This window comes from Carettochelys insculpta, chromosome 30 (genome assembly GCF_033958435.1).
Source record: "Carettochelys insculpta isolate YL-2023 chromosome 30, ASM3395843v1, whole genome shotgun sequence".
Lineage (NCBI taxonomy): Eukaryota > Metazoa > Chordata > Testudines > Carettochelyidae > Carettochelys > Carettochelys insculpta.
This window is the reverse complement of record NC_134166.1, coordinates 3,702,215-3,721,356: the sequence shown is the minus strand read 5'-3', so window position 1 is coordinate 3,721,356 and position 19,142 is coordinate 3,702,215. Positions and strand designations below refer to the sequence as shown.

Below are 19,142 nucleotides of genomic sequence, written 5' to 3'. Positions count from 1 at the left end.
AGCCGGGAAGCCCCTGCCCGCGGCTGCTTCTGGAGCATCGGTCAGCAAGAAGATCCTGTAGCAATTCTCCGTTCCACGAGCGCCGCGCGATGGGCCCTGGGCCTCCCTGCGGGTCCAGCACTGACACCCTTCCACCCTCCCCAGCGCCGGACTGGATCTGAGCCCTGGAGCCGCTGGTTTTCCTCCCTCCTGGCGGGGGAAAGGCGCCCGCTTGCCCCCTCCCAGTCCCTTCGGATGCGCTGCCGGAGCACCAGGCCTTCTGGCAGACTTGGGGAGGGGCAGCAGCAGCGTTCCCAGCAAGCTGAGCGCTGGGGCAGCTGCCCAGGAGAGCTTCAGGTGCCGCCTGCTGGGTAGCAAGCGCCCGAGCTCGGTTTGTGTGTTTCCATTGGTCTGGAGGAGATGGCGCTGGGGCCTTTGAAGTGCAGCTGGGTGCCTGGCACTGGGGAAAAGAGCACAGAGCCCCCTTGGTCAGCGATGGCCTTGAGGAGTGGGGCGGGCGAGGGGTACTGAGCGTGGACATTCCTGTCACTGGCAAGCGATTCTTCTGCGGGTCTGGGCGACGCAGAGCTGGGCTCTTCCCTGCTGCTCCTGCAGGGGCAGGAGCCTCATCTCCTGCCTTGTGCTTTGCCTCTTGCTTCTCGAACAAGTTCTCTGGAGGGCAGGGGGAGCTGGAGGCCCTGGGGGATGTGTTTTCCCCTCCCAGCCCAGGCACAGACTGACCCTTCGCTGGTTGGAGCCGCCATCGCCTCACTGAACCGCACAGCTCAGCTGCACTATGGGTTCCACCCACTGAACCCCTGACTCCTGGGGTCTCCCATGCCAGTGGGGCGCGGTGGGCAGGCTGCTGCTGGCTGCTGCTGGACTGTACCAGTGCCCCAGCCTGCGGCTCAATGCGGGGCAATGGCTGGAGGCGGGTGTCAGGCACACGCACAGCTCTTGGCGACACCAGCGTGGCCATGTGGAGGGCGTGCGGACTGGCACATGCAGGCACCGACGAAGCTGCCAGCGCCTGGGCTGTGCACATGAAGCTAGGCCTGGCTGGTGTAATTGGACACAGCTCCGCTGCCGTCGGGGCAGCCGTGGCGTTTCCCACCAGCTCCCAGGGGTGACCTGTCAATTCCTGCCTCCCTTTTTGCCGGGGGAGGAGAAGTTGCAACTTCTGGCTCCCAAGACTGCACATTCAGAGGGGCCCTCATCCTGGGGTCTCTTTCGCTAACCTGTCTTAGGGCAGTCTGCACTGCAGGGGCAGCTGGCCCCCCCAGACAGGAATCTGCACGGGCAGCAGCGTAGCATTGTCCTCTGGGCCCACAGGCCGATGGGGTCCAGCAGGTGGAAGGGCTGAGCCAGTGTTCCCTGGAAGCCGAGCGCTTGGGCAGCTGCCTGGCAAAGGTTCAAATGTCGCGCAGCTGATCAGCAGAGCGCCCAGAGCTGGCAGCGGGTGTTTCTATAGGTGGTGGACAGCTGCATGTGCCTTGGTGCACATAATAAAATTCATTCCATACATGGATGGAAAAAATTGGAGGGGGCACCATCTGGAAGCCTCCTGGGATTATTATTTATTATCTCTTATGAGTGGCACCTGGTAGTCCCAGTCACGGCCCAGGGACCCCATGGTGCTAGGTGCTGTACACACCAACAAGCAGGTCCCTCCCCACCCCACAGCTCCTGGGGGTTTTGCAAGGATGAGCCCCTAAGTTACAGATGTTCCAGTCCTTTGGGGCCGCAGCCTCCCTCCTAACTTGTCTCACCAGTCTGTTGCTTTTCACCAACCTCCCTCCACATGCCTTGACCTTTATTTTGTATCAAGGTGATGCAAACTCAGTGCCTCCCCCGCTGTGCCAGGTAACGGGTCATTTCCCCTGTGGGCATCACCGAGAGCTTAGCATGGGATGTTGGCAGCGTCATTGCTGGTTTCAGCACAAGTCTTGTCATGAGATTTGGGGTTTACCTTAAAGCTCCAGCTCCTGGAGTCATGGGATGATGTGAGATGTCCAGTTCCATTTTATTTTTTTTTTAAAAAGGAAGTTTCTCTCTCTTGAATCTGCAAATTCGGCACCCTCAGCTCAGGATTAAACAAAGACTGTGCATGGCTGGCTAAATACAAAAGCAGCTTCCTCTCCCTTGGTGTTCACACCTCCAGATCAACTGCTGGTAGTAAGCCTCACCCTTCCTGACTGAGCTAACCTTGTTATCTCCAGCCTTGCTCTGGCTTATTTATACCTGGCCCTGCAGATTTCCATGACCAGCATCTGATGAAGTGAGTCTGTGCTCACGAAAGCTCATGCTCAAAACTTTTCTGGTAGTCTACAAGGTGCCACAGGACCCTTCGTTGCTCTCTCAAGGTTGTGGAGGGAGCCTTGGAAGCATGACCCCTAAAAACTCAGAAAGTAGAGGGCAAAGAAGAAGAACCAAAAGTGAATTTAAAAAAAAATCTCATGATTGTTAAGCCACTCTAGGAAGTTTGGGTTTTTTGGGGGCAGGGAGTGTTCATTCTATCCGGACCCCTGGAGTTGACCATGTTGTGCTACAGGGCTGATACTCATTTTGCCATGAAACTTTCCCTGCTGACAAGTTAGAGGGTTCTTGAGCCATTGCCTGTTGGGCTCTGCAGTTCAGTGAAAGAGATCGCTAATGAGAGAGCCTTCCGCCACCACAGCCCTGTTGAGGCATAAATGCTGCATTTGTTTTTGGAGCAGAAGGAGAAAGAAGACAATGGAAGGCTTTAAAAGTGGACTGAGGGAGTAAGTTGTCAGCAGGCAGAAGAGCCCCAGGTGAAGCTGAAGTAAAAGCAGGACTGGTCTGGTGCAGATTTGAAGCCAAGAGGTTATGGAATTCTGAGCCTTTCCTTGTTCCTTATTCAGCCCTGTTCATCATTAGATCACAAAGCTCTTTACGAAGGAAGGCAGTGACATTATCCCCATTGCACAGATGGGGAAACTGAGGCACAGAATGGGCTGTGACATGCCAAAGATCACCCAGCAGCGCCAAGAATTGAGGCCTGATCCCCGGACGCCAGTCCAGCGTTCTGTCCACTAGGCAACACTGCTTTAAACCATCAATGTCTGGACCAAGTCATGTTCTCCATGGCACACCTACAGACTCAGTGACTTCAGCGGGCCTGGTACATGACATGGTTTATATGCTCTTTGTTGTAGCTGGTTTCTCCAAGGGGATTTGGGGAAACCAGCCTCAGCAACCACACAGAGTTACAAATAAATGAGGTGATAACACACCCTGTTTTCTTTCAGTCCTGGCTTGGGCTAAGGAGTGTCTGTGTGTCACTGGTGATGTCTTGGTCTCTGCTGTTTTGCCAGTCTCCAGGATGGCTCCATTAAAAACGTTCTATCAAAACTTTATTTGGAGAAATCTGCCCCCCCAGCCCCATCACCTCTCCCACTTTATGGCTAACTCTGGTCTGAGCCTGTGGCTTTCAGCACCCTTTGGGGCAGCCCAGTTAAGGAAGTAACTCTCAGCTCACTGGACGCGTGTCGACTTGGCCGCCCTGGACGTAAAGGCAGGGATGTTCCCAGGCTAACAGAACCCAGCTCCACACTGTGGGCGACAGGCTGCATAGTGCGGGCTCTAACAAACCCATAGCTGCAGATGGGACCCAGCCATGCTGGCCAGTGGATTACACAAGCAGCGGTAGTAGGCTCTTATCCTATATGCGGACTAGCCACTGATGTTTGAGTCTGTGCAAGCAGTTTCCTTGGCTTTTACTTGCAGAGAGGGGGGTCAAAGCTGTGTTCATTTGCTGAGTGGACTAATCCCAGGGCTGGCTCAGATGCAAGGACCTCTACACCAGGAACCCACAACTGAAATACACAACGTGTCGGGGAGAGACACAACGTGATGGCCCATGGCATGGCGGTCTCAGTATTTAGCACCACAGTTTTCACCATGCTAACCTACGGTGTGCCATGCCCCTGCTCTAACAGCCGGCCTGCTAGAGAACAGGCTGCTACTGCTGCCAGCAAGGCACATCCTTCCTTTAGTTCAAGAGGTGGAGATCTGTGTGCGGTTCCCAAGGTTGGTGGGCTCCAACCCAGGAGGGGTGTGATGCGGCAGGGGCTGTTGGGGGTGGGGAGGATGTGACTTTGCAGGCAGGGGCGGGGGGTGTGGAAGGAGGAGGCCGGGAGCGTGCAGCTTGGGCACAGGCAGGCAGCAGATGCGGGGGTGTTGATGAGGTAGCAGTGCTGACAAAGGGGACAAAGTACTCTTGTGTAAGTGGCTGCAGGGCCTGGCAACCCAGCCCTGCTGCCGGAATGGGCGAGACAGAGCAAGTCCAGGCAGATAACAGGGTTGCCCAGGTGCCTGGCAGGTGCAACAGTTCCCATGCTGCTCTCATCCGGGTCTGCTCGGCCCAGGGTGGGCTCCCCCCTCGAGCCTCTCTCACAGCTCTGCTGGGCTTGAGCTAATGCAAGGGGAGGAAGTGAAAGTCTGCGGCCTGCTGCGTGGGGTGCTGAGGGGGCCCTGAATTCCATTGTCCCTGCCCCAAGAGCACCAGGAAGGTTAGTTAGACAGGAAACCCTAAATCATCATCAGCCCCCAGATGAGTTTTCATCAGTGCCAGCTGCACCTGCGTTGGTGCCATTAGCCCTGACTGGACAGCTGGGGAAACTGAGGCATGCAGCCTGGGGAAACTGAGGCATGCAGCCCAGGGGCAGGGACTCCCCCAGTAAAATGATTGGACCTGTCCTATGGCAGCTTTGCTTAGCCCCAGAGCCTGGAAAGCTTTTCCCTCCCACAGCCCCAACCCCCTGCTATGAGTCTTTCTGCTGGCTGGTGAGTGGCTGTGATACAAACACAGGAACTAGGCTGAGACATCACCAACTCGTTCCATGATTTTGCACAGCCACCAGCTTGGACAGACCTGGTTGTTACCTCCTGGGCCTGGGTCCAAATCAGCAGCTGTCTGATCCCTCAGTCCCTTTGCTCCTCCAATGCTTGTCGGATCCAGCTCCCTCTTGTGATGTCTGGCCTTGGAGCAGCCTCATTCCACATCTCGTCTGACTGTTCATCCCCTGTTACCCTGGCTGGGCACCTTCCCACACTACCTGCTGGGCCCAGGAGTGGGGACTGGTTACTGAATAACACCCTCCTCCATTACACAGCCAGAGCCTCCCAGGGCACCAGACACAAGGTGAACACATGGGCCTGGGGTTGGCCAGGGGCGCTGGGCCAGGAGGGGAGCTGAGCTTGCTGGTAAAGTTAACGCCTTGGAGCCAGCCAGGCTGAACACCTTCCCTGAGCATGAATCCCTTGGGCCAGGGTAGCCCTGGTCTCCAGGACCCATCCCCAGAGGTGCAAGGAGGATAAAGGGCCTACTATTGCTACCATCTTAGAGGTCCCCTTGTGGCAGAGAGCAGTGGGGGTGCCAGGCTGAAGCAGAGCAAGCAATTGCTTAGGGGCCCAAACGGCTGCCGGGGTCCCAGGTTTACCCTCCAACTCCCCTTTGTTTTATTTAATGACAACTTTTTACCACATGGGGCAGCACAGAATTATGGAATCCTAGAACCGGACAGGACCGTGAGAGATCATCAAGTCCAGACCCTGGTGCTCATGGCAGGACCAGGCACCTCAAGGGCATCCCCGACAGGTGTTTGTCTGACCCGCTCTGCCATATCTCCAGAGATGGAGATTTAGTCTGGTGCTTAACCACCCTGGCAGGACCTTTCTTCCTAATGTCCAGCCTAAACATCCCTCGTCATCATCAATAACCGTGGGCTCAGCGCCCATTGGTGTCTGATGCCTCTCTCATTATTTCCTTCCATCTTCCCCTGTCCAGTGCAGAGTGGCTTAGTTTCTATAGACTAGCTCTGCACCAATCTACTATATCAACTACCCATTCTCTGTGGGGTCTGCCTCCCCTGCTCGAATCATCCATTATGCTGAATACCAGGGTCTTGATTTTTCGTTTGTCAGTCATTCTGCAATATGCCCAAAGAGTTGTAGCTTCCGTTTTATAACCTTCTGCAGCAGGTTCTCTTTTGGCTGTTATCTTCCTATATAATTCCTCATTGGTGACCTTCTGCATCCAGACTATTCTCAGAATCTTTCTGTAACAATTCCTTTCGAATGCCAAAATTCTTCTCTTCAAATCTTTCGTCATCACCCATAGCTCCCATCCGTACAACATTCCCTGGCTGCAGTTTAAACCCATTGCTCCTTGTCCTGTCAGAGAATAAGAAGCTTGATTTTCTCCCTCCTTGTAACAACCCTTTGGGCACCTGAACGCTGTGATCATGTCCCTGCTCAGGCTTCTCTTTTCCAGACTAAACCAACTTAATTCGTTCAGTTGCCCTCAGAGGTCAGGATTTCCAAACCGTCACTCGTTTCTGTTGCTGCTCCGGGTTGCACCAATAGCATGAGCTGCATTTTTAAAGGGCGAGTGAGACAAAAGGGCAGGGAAATATTCCTGCTTAGGGCCCCCAGTGAGCTAGTGTCACCTTTGGCAGCTGCTGGGCGTGCAGAGCTGGGCAAGCCAGGATCTAGTGCCTCCACCAGCTGCTGCCCTTGGAGCATTGCATCCAGTTCTAGGTGCCACAATTCAGGAAAGATCTGGAGAAGGGTCAGAGAGGAGTAACACAAGTGAGTAAAGGTCTGGGGGGAAGACTGAAAGAAGTGGTTGGTGTAATCTGGAAAGGAGAAGGCTGGGAGGGAACATGACAGCAGCTTTTGAGTCCCTAAAAGTGTGTTACAAGAAAGAGCAACTAAAACTCTTCTCTTTAACGGCTGAGGACAGGACAAGCAGCAACCAGCTAAACTGCAGCAAGGGAGGTTTAGGTCGGACATTAGGAAAAAGTTCCTAACTGTCAGGGTGGTCAAACACTGCAATAAATTGCCTGGGGAGGTTGTGGAATCTCCATCTCTGGAGCTATTTAAGAGCAGGTCAGACAAACACCTGCCAGGGATAGGCTAGACAGTGCTTGGTCCTGCCATGAGGTCCACGGACTGGACTCGGTGACCTCTTGAGGTCTCTTCCAGTTCCAGGATTATGTAATTTGGATTGCTTCCCTGTGCCCCCATCAGCTTCCAGACCTGGGCACCACTCTCAGGCTGTTGACTGTGCTCTGCCTGACTCCCCCTTGTACTGGGAGCAGGTGTGGGATGGAAACCAAGCAGGGGCCCATGGAGCAGATGGAGGGGAGTCTGTGGCCAGTGAGAAGCAGTAGAAGGAGGCTGCGCGTGAGCCACCAACCCACAGTGACTGGTCACAGCCTGGGGACCAGCAACAGATACGACCCAAAGCTTTCTGGGGAGGGGGTCCAATCCCAGCCCCAAGGTGACCAGGTGCAGCAGAGCTGCAGTTTGGCCCAGGGACCCTGCTGGGATCCTAGCACGAATTTTACTTTCCAGGGAGGGAAGACCAAGAAAAATAGAATCTTTGGGCCATTGCGGAGCAGCTCCATCAGCTAGCAGCAGTAGTAGACTGTTCTCGCCTCACCAGCATGGGGCCCCCAGTGCACTGGGCTAATGGGCTGCAGCAGCAAGGAGTGAGATTTGGGGTCACTTCCAGCTGCCTGCAGCCTGAGCCAGGGCAGTTTTAGGCTGTGGGGGCTCCCAAGGGCACAAGCAGGGCAGAGTTCTCTCCGGGCTCGGCTGTGGAGCCTGTAACAGTGACTAGTTGGTGCAGCCCTCGACCCGGTCCCCAGCGGCACACCGGATGGGTGCTCCCTGCCAGGCTCTGGGCTGAGAGGCACGAGGAGAGGCCCAGTTCTGAGGGGCAAACCCAGATCCCAGGCATGGTGCCCGGCTCTGAACTTACAGGGACAGAGGCGAGAGGAGACCCTCTGCGAGCCCCACCCCCAGTCTGCTGCAACCCAGTGCTGGTGGATTTACTCAGCCATGGACCCCCCCAGTCCAGACCCATTTCCCTGGGGCAGCCCCCAGCTCTCAGCCCTGAACTGCAGCCCCCTCTGGGCTGGAGCATGGCAGCTGTAGGGCCCTGTGCTCTTGGGAAGTGAAGAACCTTGTATCCCTGGGGGGTGGGGGGGCTGCTTCTCCATCCAGGGAGGGGGAACCTGCAGCCCAGCAGAGGGGTGAGAGGCCGAGGGGGTCTGTTACCCTTGGGGGCTCCCACCCCTGTGTGTGCTAATGCTGGGGATGGGGGTGTGCAGGGGAGCAGTCAAAGCCAGCAGTGTGGGGGAGGTAAAGGGGAGTCTCTCCCCAGCTGCGGTGGAGGGGGAGGGAATAGGATACACGGGACAGGCCTGGAAGAACCACGCCCCGCGCCGCCGAGCCAAGTTCAGGGCCCTGTGGGAGCAGGGCGCGCAGGCACCTGGCAGGGAGCGCGCAGCGGGCTGTTCACTCTGGAGCCTAATGGGATCTCGCCGGGAGCGGTCTCATTTGAACACACAGGCAGGTGGGGCCGGGCGGGCGGTGAGAGGCGCATCTGGCAGCGAGAGAAGCACAGGGGCTGCTCCAGGGAGCCGCCACTGCTGGTCCCCGAGCAGGACTGGAGGGGCTGCGGACCGAACCCAGGTGTCCCACCTGCCGGGCCCTGTCTCCGGCCACCGAGCCGCCTTCTCCGGGCCGAGCAGCGGGCGGAACCCAGGCATCCGGCTGGCCCAGCCTGGCACCACTGGGGCTGACAAAGCTGCGCTCTTCCGCCAGAGCCGTGCCCGGGGCGCACGGGGAGAGCCCGGCTGCCCCAGAGGGACCGTCCCCTCGGCCGCTCGCCCGTCTCTGCCCATCCCAGCTAGCAACCCCCACTGGTGCTCCCGCACCCCACGGGAGACCCTCCAGCCGCCGGGGGGCTTCAGCCCGCTGCCCCGGGACACAGGCGCCCCGCCCCACGCCGGCCCCTAAGCCCTGCGCTGGCTGGGAGCGCGTGTGCCTGGCTCGGAGGCAGAGGCTGCTCCGGCTGCAGCCGGGGGAAGGTTGCGTCCCCCGCAGGGTCCATCCCCAGCTGGGCCCAGCGCGGTGGGAACTGGAGACCCAGCTGCCGTGTTCCACCCCAGAGGCGGCTGCCCCGGGCGGTGGAGGGAGAGGTGTCTCGGCCTGCTGCAAAGCGGGGACAGCTCCGCCCCAGCAGGGGGCTTCCACAGGGCCCTGGCTCCGGGGCGCCGGGATGCCAGCGAAGCGAACCGCCCCCGTGCCTCAGTTTCCCCCGCTGTCCAAGGGGGGCGGTGCTATGCGGCCCCCTCCCCCATGCAGGGCTGGACTGGGGTTCTCCCATCAGGCAGCCGACTTTGCGCTGGGCCACAGAAGCCGGTTCCCAGGCTTAGAGGCGGGTCGGTGGTTGCTGGTGATGGGGCCGGGGGGGGGAGGGGGGAGTCCGAGCAAAGGCCCCAGGTGGCAGCATCTCATCCTCCAGAAGCGGGGTGACCCCCGGAGCAGGGACCGCATCGCCGCGGGGAGTGGGGGGGGGGCGAATAAATGGATCCACCCACTAGACCGCCCTGCCTTTGCCGAGCTGGGCACAGAATCCCAGAGTCCCGGCTCCTTCTCTGAACCCCGCCGCCCCGCCAGTCCTCACTCCCGCCGGGGGCGGCCGGGACCCTGCTCACCCCACCGGGGAGGAGGCAAGTCCCTGACAGCGCCCGGGTTGTGTGGGCAACAGCCCTAACTCGGCCCCCGGCAGACCCGCTCCGCCCCCTGAAGCCGCCTGGGCCTGACTGCTCCGGGCGTGTGAGGGGAGACGGTGCTACCTAGTGGCAGGAGCAGCGGTCTGGGAGCAGGGAATCCTGCGTCGGGGCCTGGCTAGGTGACCCTCCGTGCCTCAGTTTCCCCACCCCGGCCGCCTCTTCTTTCCGAGCGGCAGGAGGGGAGGGGGTATGCCCTGGGGGATGGAGTGTGGGCGGGAGAGGTGTGTGTGCGCGCGCGCGTGTGTGTATGGGGGGTTATTAGGGAGTGTGCATGTGACAGGTTGTGGTTGATTGTGTGTGTGATGGAGTGTGTGTTATGGGTCTGGTGTGTGTGTGTGATGAGGATATGGTGTGTGTGTGTGATGTGATGGGGTGTGTAATAGAGTGTGTGTTATGGGTATGGGTATGGGGTGTGTGTGATCGGGGATATGGTGTGTGTGTGTGATGTGATGGGGTGTGTGATGGAGTGTGTGTTATCGGCATGGGGTGTGTGTGGAGTGTGTGCGCGATGGGAGATGTGCGGGGGATGTGTGTGTGGTCTGATGGAGTGTGTGTGTGTGGTGTGATGTGAGACCCGCGGGTGCGCACCTTGCGGGCCGGGTTGGGAGCTGTGCGCGGCGCTGCGGAGGCCGGGTGGTGCACAGGGCAGCGCCCCCTAGCGAGCCGCCCGCGCCCGGCGAGCCCGCAGCCCAGGGCCGGGCGGGGTCACTGCTCTCTGCGGGGGGAGGGGGGAGCTGCGGACTTCCACGGAACAGTGACGCAGGAGTTGCCTCCCACGCCCGCGGCTCTCCGGGTTCCTAGAAGTCCCGCCCCGCCCCCGGGGTGCCCCGCGCCGGAGCCACTGCCAGCCCCAGCGCCCCCCGGCCCGCCCGCTGCGCGGGCTCCCCCAGCCCCGAGGTGCCCCGCAAGTCCCGCCCCCCAGCGCCCCCCTCTCCCGCTTCCCCAGCCCCGCGGTGCCCCGCAGCCCCCCCGCGCCCGCCCCCCAGCCCCGCGGTGCCCCGCAGCCCCCGCCCCCCCAGTGCCCCCCCCCGCCCCTCCAGCCCCGCGGTGCCCCCCTGCCCCTCCCTTGCGGCTCTCACTGCGGGCTCCCGCCGATCCCGCCCCCCTCCCTGGGCAGCCCCAACCCCAGCCCCGGCTCCCGGGGGGCGCAGGCTCCGCCCCGCCCGCTCCTGCCTTTAAGCGGGCGCCTCCCGCTCGCGCCAGCCGGTGCCGAGGTCGGGGAGCTGCGGGCGTGCGCTGGGCCGGGCACCGCGATGGCCCCGGGCCGCTGCCCCGCCTGGCGGCTGCTGCTAGCCGGGCTGCTCCTGGCGCGGGGGTGGGCGGCGCCGTGTCCCGCAGCCTGCAGGTGCTCCGGGGCCGCCTCGCTGCACTGCGCGGAGCCCGACAGCGTCCGCGGGCTGGGCCGGCTGCCGGGCGCCGAGAACCTCACCGACGTGTGAGTGGGGCGGGGGGACCGGGGAGGGGAGGTGCCCGGGCGCCCCCTAGGACTGTGGGAGAGTGAGGCGGGCTAGGGCACCCCGGGGAGCGGGGTACCAGTGTGCTCCCAGGGCCTGTGGGGGGCAAGTGAGACCAGGGCACCCCAATGGTGTGGGGGAAATGCCAAGGCACCCCCAGGGTTATGGGGGGCAAAGGGGCCAGGGCACCCCCAGGACACCCCCAGGGGATGCCAGGGCACCATGGGGAGGGAGAAACCAGGGCACCCCCAGTGGTGTGAGGGAGGTGCCAGGACACCCCCAGGCTTATGGGGGACAAAGGGGCCCGGGCTCCCCCAGGGGGAGGTGTTAGGATGTCCGCAGGGGGGGCAGAGATTCCCACTTGCCTCTAGTGACCATGGAGGGTGTGATACCAGGGCACCCCAGTGACAGCGGTGGGGGGCAGATGTCCACTCATCCCCAGTGCTTTGAGGGGGAGATGCCCAGGCAGCCCAGTCATGGGGTGGGCAGAGACACCCACTCACCCCTGTGAGAGGGGATGTGGGGGAGAGCCATCATGCATGGGGTGGTGGCCAGTGGGCATGCGGCTGTGAGGACTGGGGGCCAGGAGATTGGGGCGGGGACGCAGCATGGCAGGGGTGTGTCTGGAGATGGGACGTGGGGGGTGCTGTGTGGGGGAGGCTCGGAGACATATGGGTGGAGACCCCAGTCCAAGCCCCCCAGGCCTGCTGTACATGGGTGCAAAGGGCTTGGACCCAGCCTGTCCCTGCCCTGTGCAGGCTGGGCACCAGGGGATGGACACGCGGCAGCCCCCCGGCAGGAGAGCATCAGCCACTGCAAGGAGTCCTTGTGTGCTGCCTCTGCCAGCCTGGCTGGGATCAGAGTGCACTTGGTAGCTGGGCAGGGGGCTCGGTGGGGGGCTCCCCTGGTACCTCCTTCCCCAGCTGGATCAGGGCCAGGCAGTGCTGGGTGAGGGGGGTGGTCTGTGCTGCCTGGGGAGGAGCCAGGGGAAGGGGGAGCCAGCAGTGCTCGGGGTGGGGGGTCAGTGGCAGGGTGGGGCAGGATGCTGTTTGGTGGGTGTGCTGGCAGGGACTCTGCAGTGGCTGTGAGCTCCAGGCAGGGGCCTGGCGAGACGGAGCCCAGCCCCAGCCCAGGAGCCCTGTGCAGGGCACATGGGGGGCTACGCGGGGACAGAAGGCCACCATGGGCTCTGCACCAGCTCTCCCTATCCAGCTCTCTCTTGGGGGGACACCAGCAGGGCTCTGAGCCAATGGCCATGGGCCCGATCCTCCCTTGGCTGCGTGACACCCCCACGCTTTGTGCCCAGTGATGGAGAATCGGGCCCCAGGGAACCCACCAGCTTCCACTGGGGCCTTGGCACACAGCCTTGCATGGCGGGCACGATGGGGTGTTTCTCACCGGAGAGCAGTGTGCTCTGCTGTGAATCTACCCCCCCACACACACACCCTGTGCCCCCAGAGCTCAGGCTGGGGGTGGGTTCTGCCTGGCCGGTCAGGGTGTTACAATATGGATCATCCCATCCCTGGGTCCCTGTTCTCCATGACACCCTGGATGGAATTGGCTGCCCCCCCATTACTCCTCCCATTTGGGGCTCACAAGACCCCTCCCTTTCCCGCCCCCATAGGATCATGGGGCACACCAGCTCACTGAGAGAAAGGTTTTGGCTGTACTAGGGAGCAGGGGCTAGTGGTGAGAGCAGGGGGGCTGGGAGCCGGGACTCTCTCTCCTGGCAGCTCTGGGAGGGAAGTGGGGTGTAGTCAAGTGGGGGAGCAGGGGTGCCTGGGTTCCCTCCCGGGGTGAGGAAACTCTGCAGACTGCGGTTGGAGTGGAGGATGGGGCTGCCGACCTCCTGGGTCTGATGCTCCCTTGCTGTGTCATCATGGGCTGCTGTCTGTGAAGTGGGGGTGGCTGGCCTCCTGGGGTGACCCTTCCTGAGAGCAGCGGCTGCCCCTGGGCTCCAGGAACTGGGTGCGCCCCAGCCAGCAGGAGAGGCTGGGCAGAGAGAAGGGGCTGAGATGTGCCCAGGTCTGGGAAATGGAAAACTGGCCCCAACCAGCTGGAGGAAATTGAGCAGAGATCCAGTCCCCATGCAATGGCCAGCCTGGCCCAGCCCCTCTTCCCTCCAGCCCCCCCCTTTCCTGCAGCCCCCCATCCTTCTGAGCTGCCGGGGCTTGGCAGCTGCCCCAGTCAATCCCTGGCTGATGCTGGTGTGCATGTGGTCTGCTTCTCTCCCCTCCCACTTCTCCCCACCATGGCAGGTGGGGGCTGCACCCCGGGAGGGACCCACCAGCCCTGTGTGAGCAGGAGGTGCCAGGCCTGAGCCGCATCTGGTGTGTGTGGGTCTGGTCCACAGGAGCAGCCGGGGCAGGCCCTGTGATTTGGGGCAGATTTCCTTGGGCCCCTGCTGCTGTGCCCGGCTGGGGATCTCCCCTCTGAGGCAGATTCCCGGCGTCGGGGACAACTTGTCGGCCACCCTCTCCTGCCTCAGTGGCCCGGTCTGCGTGGTGGGAAGGACGCTGAGCCTCCCCGGGGGTGCAGTGCTGGTGTGACAGGGTTAGTGTCCCTGGGGTTATGCTGACCGGCTGTGGGGCGGGGTAGCTTTGTGTGGGAGCTCCCAGCCACGGGAGGGATGGAGACCTGCCAGACTTTCTGCAATCAGGGGATGCTGGGACCCAAGCTGGCTGCCTGGTGCCCCATGGAGAACCGGCAGGTTCACTTCCCATTCGAGGGCCCTGGCAGGGGTGGTGGAACATTGCATCCCTCTCCAGCCCAGCAGCTCCAGCATCCCACCTGCTCTGCCCTTTGCCCCTCAGAGCCGCGGGCACCTGATTTCTCTGTGCCTTCTCCAATCCTGCCACAGGGGGCACACGTCAGTGCAGCTGCGGGGCAGTGGGGTGGGCCCCCTGGCTCGGAGCGCCGGTGCTGGGCTGAGGCTGGCTTGCTGGGGCAGGAGGGGGTGACCGGCCTAGATGGAAGAGCACCCTGCAGTTTGCAGCTGGTGACTCTGAGCTCAGGTGGTTGCCCAGGTGAAGCCATGCGGTGCAGCTCACCTGGGGCTGCCGAGTGCTGCTGGGCGGGGGTCGGAACCAGTGGGGGGTCCTGCCTGCCAATCCATCCTGGTGCCGCCTTGTCCTGGTAGGGCCCGTGTGGCTCAGACAGTCTGACTTGCATAGTAGAGGCCAGGGGGCTCTCAGCCCATTGGGGGTGGACCCTAGAGGCCCTCAGCCCTTCTAGGATCGCGTCTGGCTCTGATCCTTGCTTGTGCTCCAGCCCAGCTCCTGCTCAGAGCCCCGGCCTCCTATCCTGCCCAGCACATAAACGCCTGCTTCGATTTAAGCCCCCTGGGAAGAAGCCCTGTGGAAATCAAACGGCCTCCCATGCCAACAGCTAAGCATGGTGCTGGAACTGAGCCAGGGCGCTGGCCCTGCCCAGAGGAGCGATTTACCAGCTGTCGGGGTGGGTGGCCATTCCGGGCAGCAGGCAGGAGGGGAGGGGATAGGGCAGGGTGGGACAGGAACGTGAGCAAAAGGAGAGGGGCAGATCCTTTGACAATCCGCCCCCCTGGGAGCGAGTCTTGCTGGGGGGTGTCACCATGACACTGAACTTGGGGGCTGAGCCCACAGGTGGGTAACAACTGCAGGATCCCCCTCCCCCCACCTCTTTGGAAGTCAAGTAGAGTTTGATGGAACCCAGTGGATTTCACCATGTGGCACAAAATGTAGCAGGAGAGACTTATGAGGATTTCCATTGGGGTGGTGCCATCCCTGGCAGGAATCAGGGCCCAAAGCTTGGGCAGGAGGAGCTTTCTTCTTGGGAGCAGGAGGGACTTGGCTGGGTGAGGGGAACCAAAGTTAATTCTCTGTAGACCCTCCCGCTTAAATGACCCTTTGCAAATGACGCCTCCTGCCCTAAGAAAAACCAAAGCTCCAGGGCTGATTTAATCACAGAAACTGGCTGGTCTCCCATCCCCAGTTCAGCTCAAAAGAGATCCATTTCCCTCTCCTCTCAACATCAACGATATAGGCAGTGGCACCTTTTTCTAACGTTGGTGCGCATCTGCGCATTCCTTGATGCACTTAACAAACTTTATTCTGCACATGGAAGGAAAAAGTTAGAGGGAAAACGCCGAGCTACAGCAGAACCCGGGGTCTCAAACCATGGGCTGCTTTTAGCCCACTCAGCACACAGCTGTGGCCCATGTGATATACTCAGGGCCATGCAGTGTGTATATATATATATATGTATTGTTGGCAGCATCCGGCATAGAGGCAGAGCTGTGCAAGTGGCCCCCGGTGGTAAGCAGGCTGAGCCCCGGCAGTAACACCTCGGTGCTACGAACCCCACTGGAGGCTTTTTGTAGCTCTGAAATTATCATAGCTCTGAACGAAGCTCAAACCCAACATTGGCTGCGTACGGCTCTGAAACATCCCGTGCAAAAGACGAAGCCTTTCCTTTTTTTTTTTTTTTTTTGCAGCGTTTTACATTTAACAGTGTTGTACAGGTTTCCTGGTTTTTTTTTTGTTTTTTGTTTTTTGCTTTGTCTCTGTGGCTGCATCTTCCCGGTTCCAAAGGGAGTGCGGGGCTGACCAGTTATTGTGTAACTCTGAGGTGCCGTTGTGTGTCAGGGGATGTTCCGCCTCAGAGGTATGCGCAGAGCTGCCCCTGTGAGTGCCATAAATTACACCAGCATACGCACTGGTGAGCGCAGAGCTTCTGCCACTAGTAAAGCTGCTCCTGCTGCTTGCAGTGCTTTAATTAGGATGACAGGAGGACTCATCACCTGGCTTGCATCTAATTTTTTTTCACACATGAGCAGAATAAATTTTATATGCCCCAGGCACATGCGTACTACCCATGCTGCCAGCTCTGCTAATCAGCTGGGCGCCATCTGAGTTTCCTCTGAGTGGCCACCCAAGCGCCCATCTTACAGGGAATATTCTGTAGCCCTCCTGTTGATATGGTGCACTGGCTGGGGTCTGTCTCTGTGCATGCACCACTGCCCCCTGCTAGCTAGAATCAGCATGGCTCCACTGTGTGTCATTGTCTCTGTACTGCTAATTGCTGATGGGGAGTCTCCTTCAGCACAGACCCGGAGGTTTGGACCCGTAGTGCTGCCGTGATTGCTGTAGCATGCCAGCGATGCATGGCTGGCAGCTGGTTGCTGAGTGGCCATGCCCCCAGCCACAGGGTAGGGAAGCAGATGGCTAGAACAAGGGCTCACAGGTCAAGGGGGACAGGACTGAAGGGGGGCTTGGTGTCACAGATATGCACTCCAGAGAATGAATGCCTCTTTTCATCCTCGTGACACCAGGCCCTCGAACCCTGATCCAAACTCAGCTACTGCAATGGGCACCAGGGTTGTGAGGCCGGGCCTGAGCCACCCTGACCTTGTTACCAGCCGTTCAGTGATCAGGGCTCACGTGCAGTTACATTGGGGATTTCAGCTGCAATCAGGTTCCCCAGAGCTGCTGTGGAGTGGGCAGTGAGCTCCAACATAGGGGTGGGGGTGTGTGTGCCCCAGAGCAGGTGGCACCATTTCCAATGTCCTCAACATGCCGAAAGGGGAAGATGGGCTGGTTACTGGCTGCTATGTGAGGACCCCACATCTGTGGGAACAGCTGGGGGGCAGGTTTGACCCCAAACCAGCCCAGGATCACCCTACTGGCTGGGCCATTGGGCTGAAAGGACCCTGTCCCTTGGGATCCATCACATTTCCTCTGTCTCAGTCACTCTCTCCATGTCCTCCTTCCCCTTCATTGCTGGTGCAAGGGGCCCCAATTCTGCCAGCCACGTGCCAGCAATCTGGCAGGGTGGCCCCAGGGGAGGCCAGGCCCGTTCGTACCGGTGTCTCTATTTGCAGGATGCAAGTTGTGGGATTGGGTCAGAGTTGTGATGTGCCCCATGGACTCTGTGGGGCAGGGAGCTGTGTCTGTAGGGCGGCAGGGCAGTCCCTGCTCGGAGCCCAGTCAGACATTTGGCCATTCGTTTCAAGAGGGGCAGGATTGGGACCTGAAAATACATTGGCATCTCATCCCGTGCTCCCCCCCCTCCACCCAACCAAATCTCTCTCCCCTCCTCCCAGCTGTGGAGGGAAGCTATTCTGGGTGACTCCCCCCAAGATGATGTAATGTCATTGTCTTAAAATATCCCCTGAAAATCTCCAGGATCGATTTCCACAGTCACCGGGAGACCCAGGCTGGTTCCAGGAGTCTCCCAGCCAGTGGCCTGTAAGCTTGAATCCTGCCTCAGTCATCTCTGGCTGATTCCCACAAGGCCGGGCCCTGCGGCTCCCACCTGGGTGGCGGCTAAGCCCCATCTGTGAATTGCGCCCTCCTGGCCCACGGGCCTTCCCAGAATCAGCAGCACCTAAAATTCATGGCTCCGCCTGTCCTGGCTAGGTGGAGAATGGAGGTCTGGGGGTACAGTAACACAAAGCAGCCAGCGGGGGGCTCATGGCATTTGCTTTCTACCCTTAGCTCTGCCCTAGAGAAGTGGCTGAGTGGAAAGGTGTGTGGGGGAATCCCGGGCTGGAGCAGCAGGGGGGCTGCAGGTGGGGGCTGAGGTGCACTGGCAGACCTGTGGGGATCTGGACTGAGGGGTGTCGTTAGCCCTGTGGGAGGCAGCCCCGGGCTGCAGCAGCAGGGGGTTCCATGGGCCAAGCCCGCAGTGTTGTCTAAACTGTGCTGGGGAAATTTACGCAGCATCTGGCGTCAGCCGGGACTCTCCAGCGCTGGCCTGTGTGAGCAGCCTGGGTCCCATCCCTGCCTTTGCTGCGTCTCCCCCACGAGCCATTTCGAGGTGCACCAGGACCAGGCCCATCGCCTGCTCATGCACCGTGGGTTGCAGGAGGGGGTTATCCAGGAGACCTGGGCTCTGGGCCTGGCTTTGACACTGCTCCCTGCGTGACCTGGGGCCAATTATCTCCAGAGCGCAGCATGAAAACCCTCCTGTAAGTGGCCGGGCTCGTGTCGGAGCAGCAGGCCCCAGGGCAGGCCTGGATCTCGACTCCAGTATAGTGTCTCGTCCGCCCTGGAGGGGGGCTAAACACCGGGGAATCATGGCCTGATCGCAGGTGCTGAGAGCATGCGACTGCCTGGCCTTTATTCACGATGTGTCTCAGTTTCCCCATCTACAAAAGGAGCTGATGCTCCTTCCCTGCCTCTCTAGGGGGTTGTGCTGGTGCAGGCATTTGGCACCATTAATCAGAGGTGGAAAAAGTGCCCCGACAGTTACTTTAGTGAAAGTACAGCTGCTTTGGAGGGGTGGTACTTAAGTGCATATCCCTGGTGTCCCTCTGGAAAACTACTTGAGTAAAAGTACACACACACCTTGATTGTATTCAGGTACCCAGAAGTGAAAGCTGCTGCGCTTTTACACAAGTAACATTTGGGGTACTCTTTCCATCTCTGTCATCAACACCATGTAGCTCTTTGCCAAAGAAATCACTGCTGTTATGACTGCTGCACAGCTGGGGAAACTGAGGCACGGCAGAGGGAGGTGACTTGCCCCAGCTTGTCCAGCAGCAGAGCCAAGCTGAGAATTGAAGCCTCTCAACTCCAAGTCGTGTGTACTAGCCACTAGCCCACGCTGCCTTGAGGCCCCTGGGGGGCTGTGTAGGCAGCTGGCCGAGGTGTGCCCTGGAGGGAGGGTTTAGAGGCTTTAAGTGGTGGTGACCCTGGGATGGGTCTGCCCAGTGTGGAATCCCCCCAGTTGTTCTGAGGAAGAACCTTGCTTCAACAAGTCATTTTCTCCCCTTGAAATTGAGCAAGGCCCCCCACTCTGAGCATCCCCAACTCCCCTCCCCTGCCAGTCTCCCTTTCGAGAACCTCCCCTTTCCCCATGGTCTCAGCCCCAGCGCCCCGTAGGAGGGGGCAGGGTGGGGAGAGATTCTGCAGCCAGTTGCTCTCCTGTGGTCCTGGGTTTGCAGGGCAGGGGAAAGGCCCTGGGGCACTGATGGACCCGTGTCTGGCTGTGTCCGCACTGCAGGGTCATTGAGAACCAGGAGGATTTGACAGCCTTGACTCAGGATGACACCAAGTCCCTGCGGGAGCTGAAAAACCTGTGAGTACCCCTGGCTTTGCACGTGCATGTAAGTGTG

The 19,142-nt window shown here is 60.1% G+C and overlaps 1 protein-coding gene across 1 annotated transcript in view; it reads left to right on the top strand.

Moving 5' to 3' along the window:
* The first annotated feature begins 10,843 nt into the window (after nt 1–10,843).
* NTRK1 (neurotrophic receptor tyrosine kinase 1) overlaps nt 10,844–19,142 on the top strand; it is a 29,529-nt gene continuing 21,230 nt past the window's right edge. Inside the window, exons 1-2 of the mRNA XM_074981426.1 lie at nt 10,844–11,025; nt 19,031–19,105. Coding sequence (XP_074837527.1) covers nt 10,844–11,025; nt 19,031–19,105 — 257 coding nt within the window. The remainder of the gene's footprint in view (nt 11,026–19,030; nt 19,106–19,142) is intronic.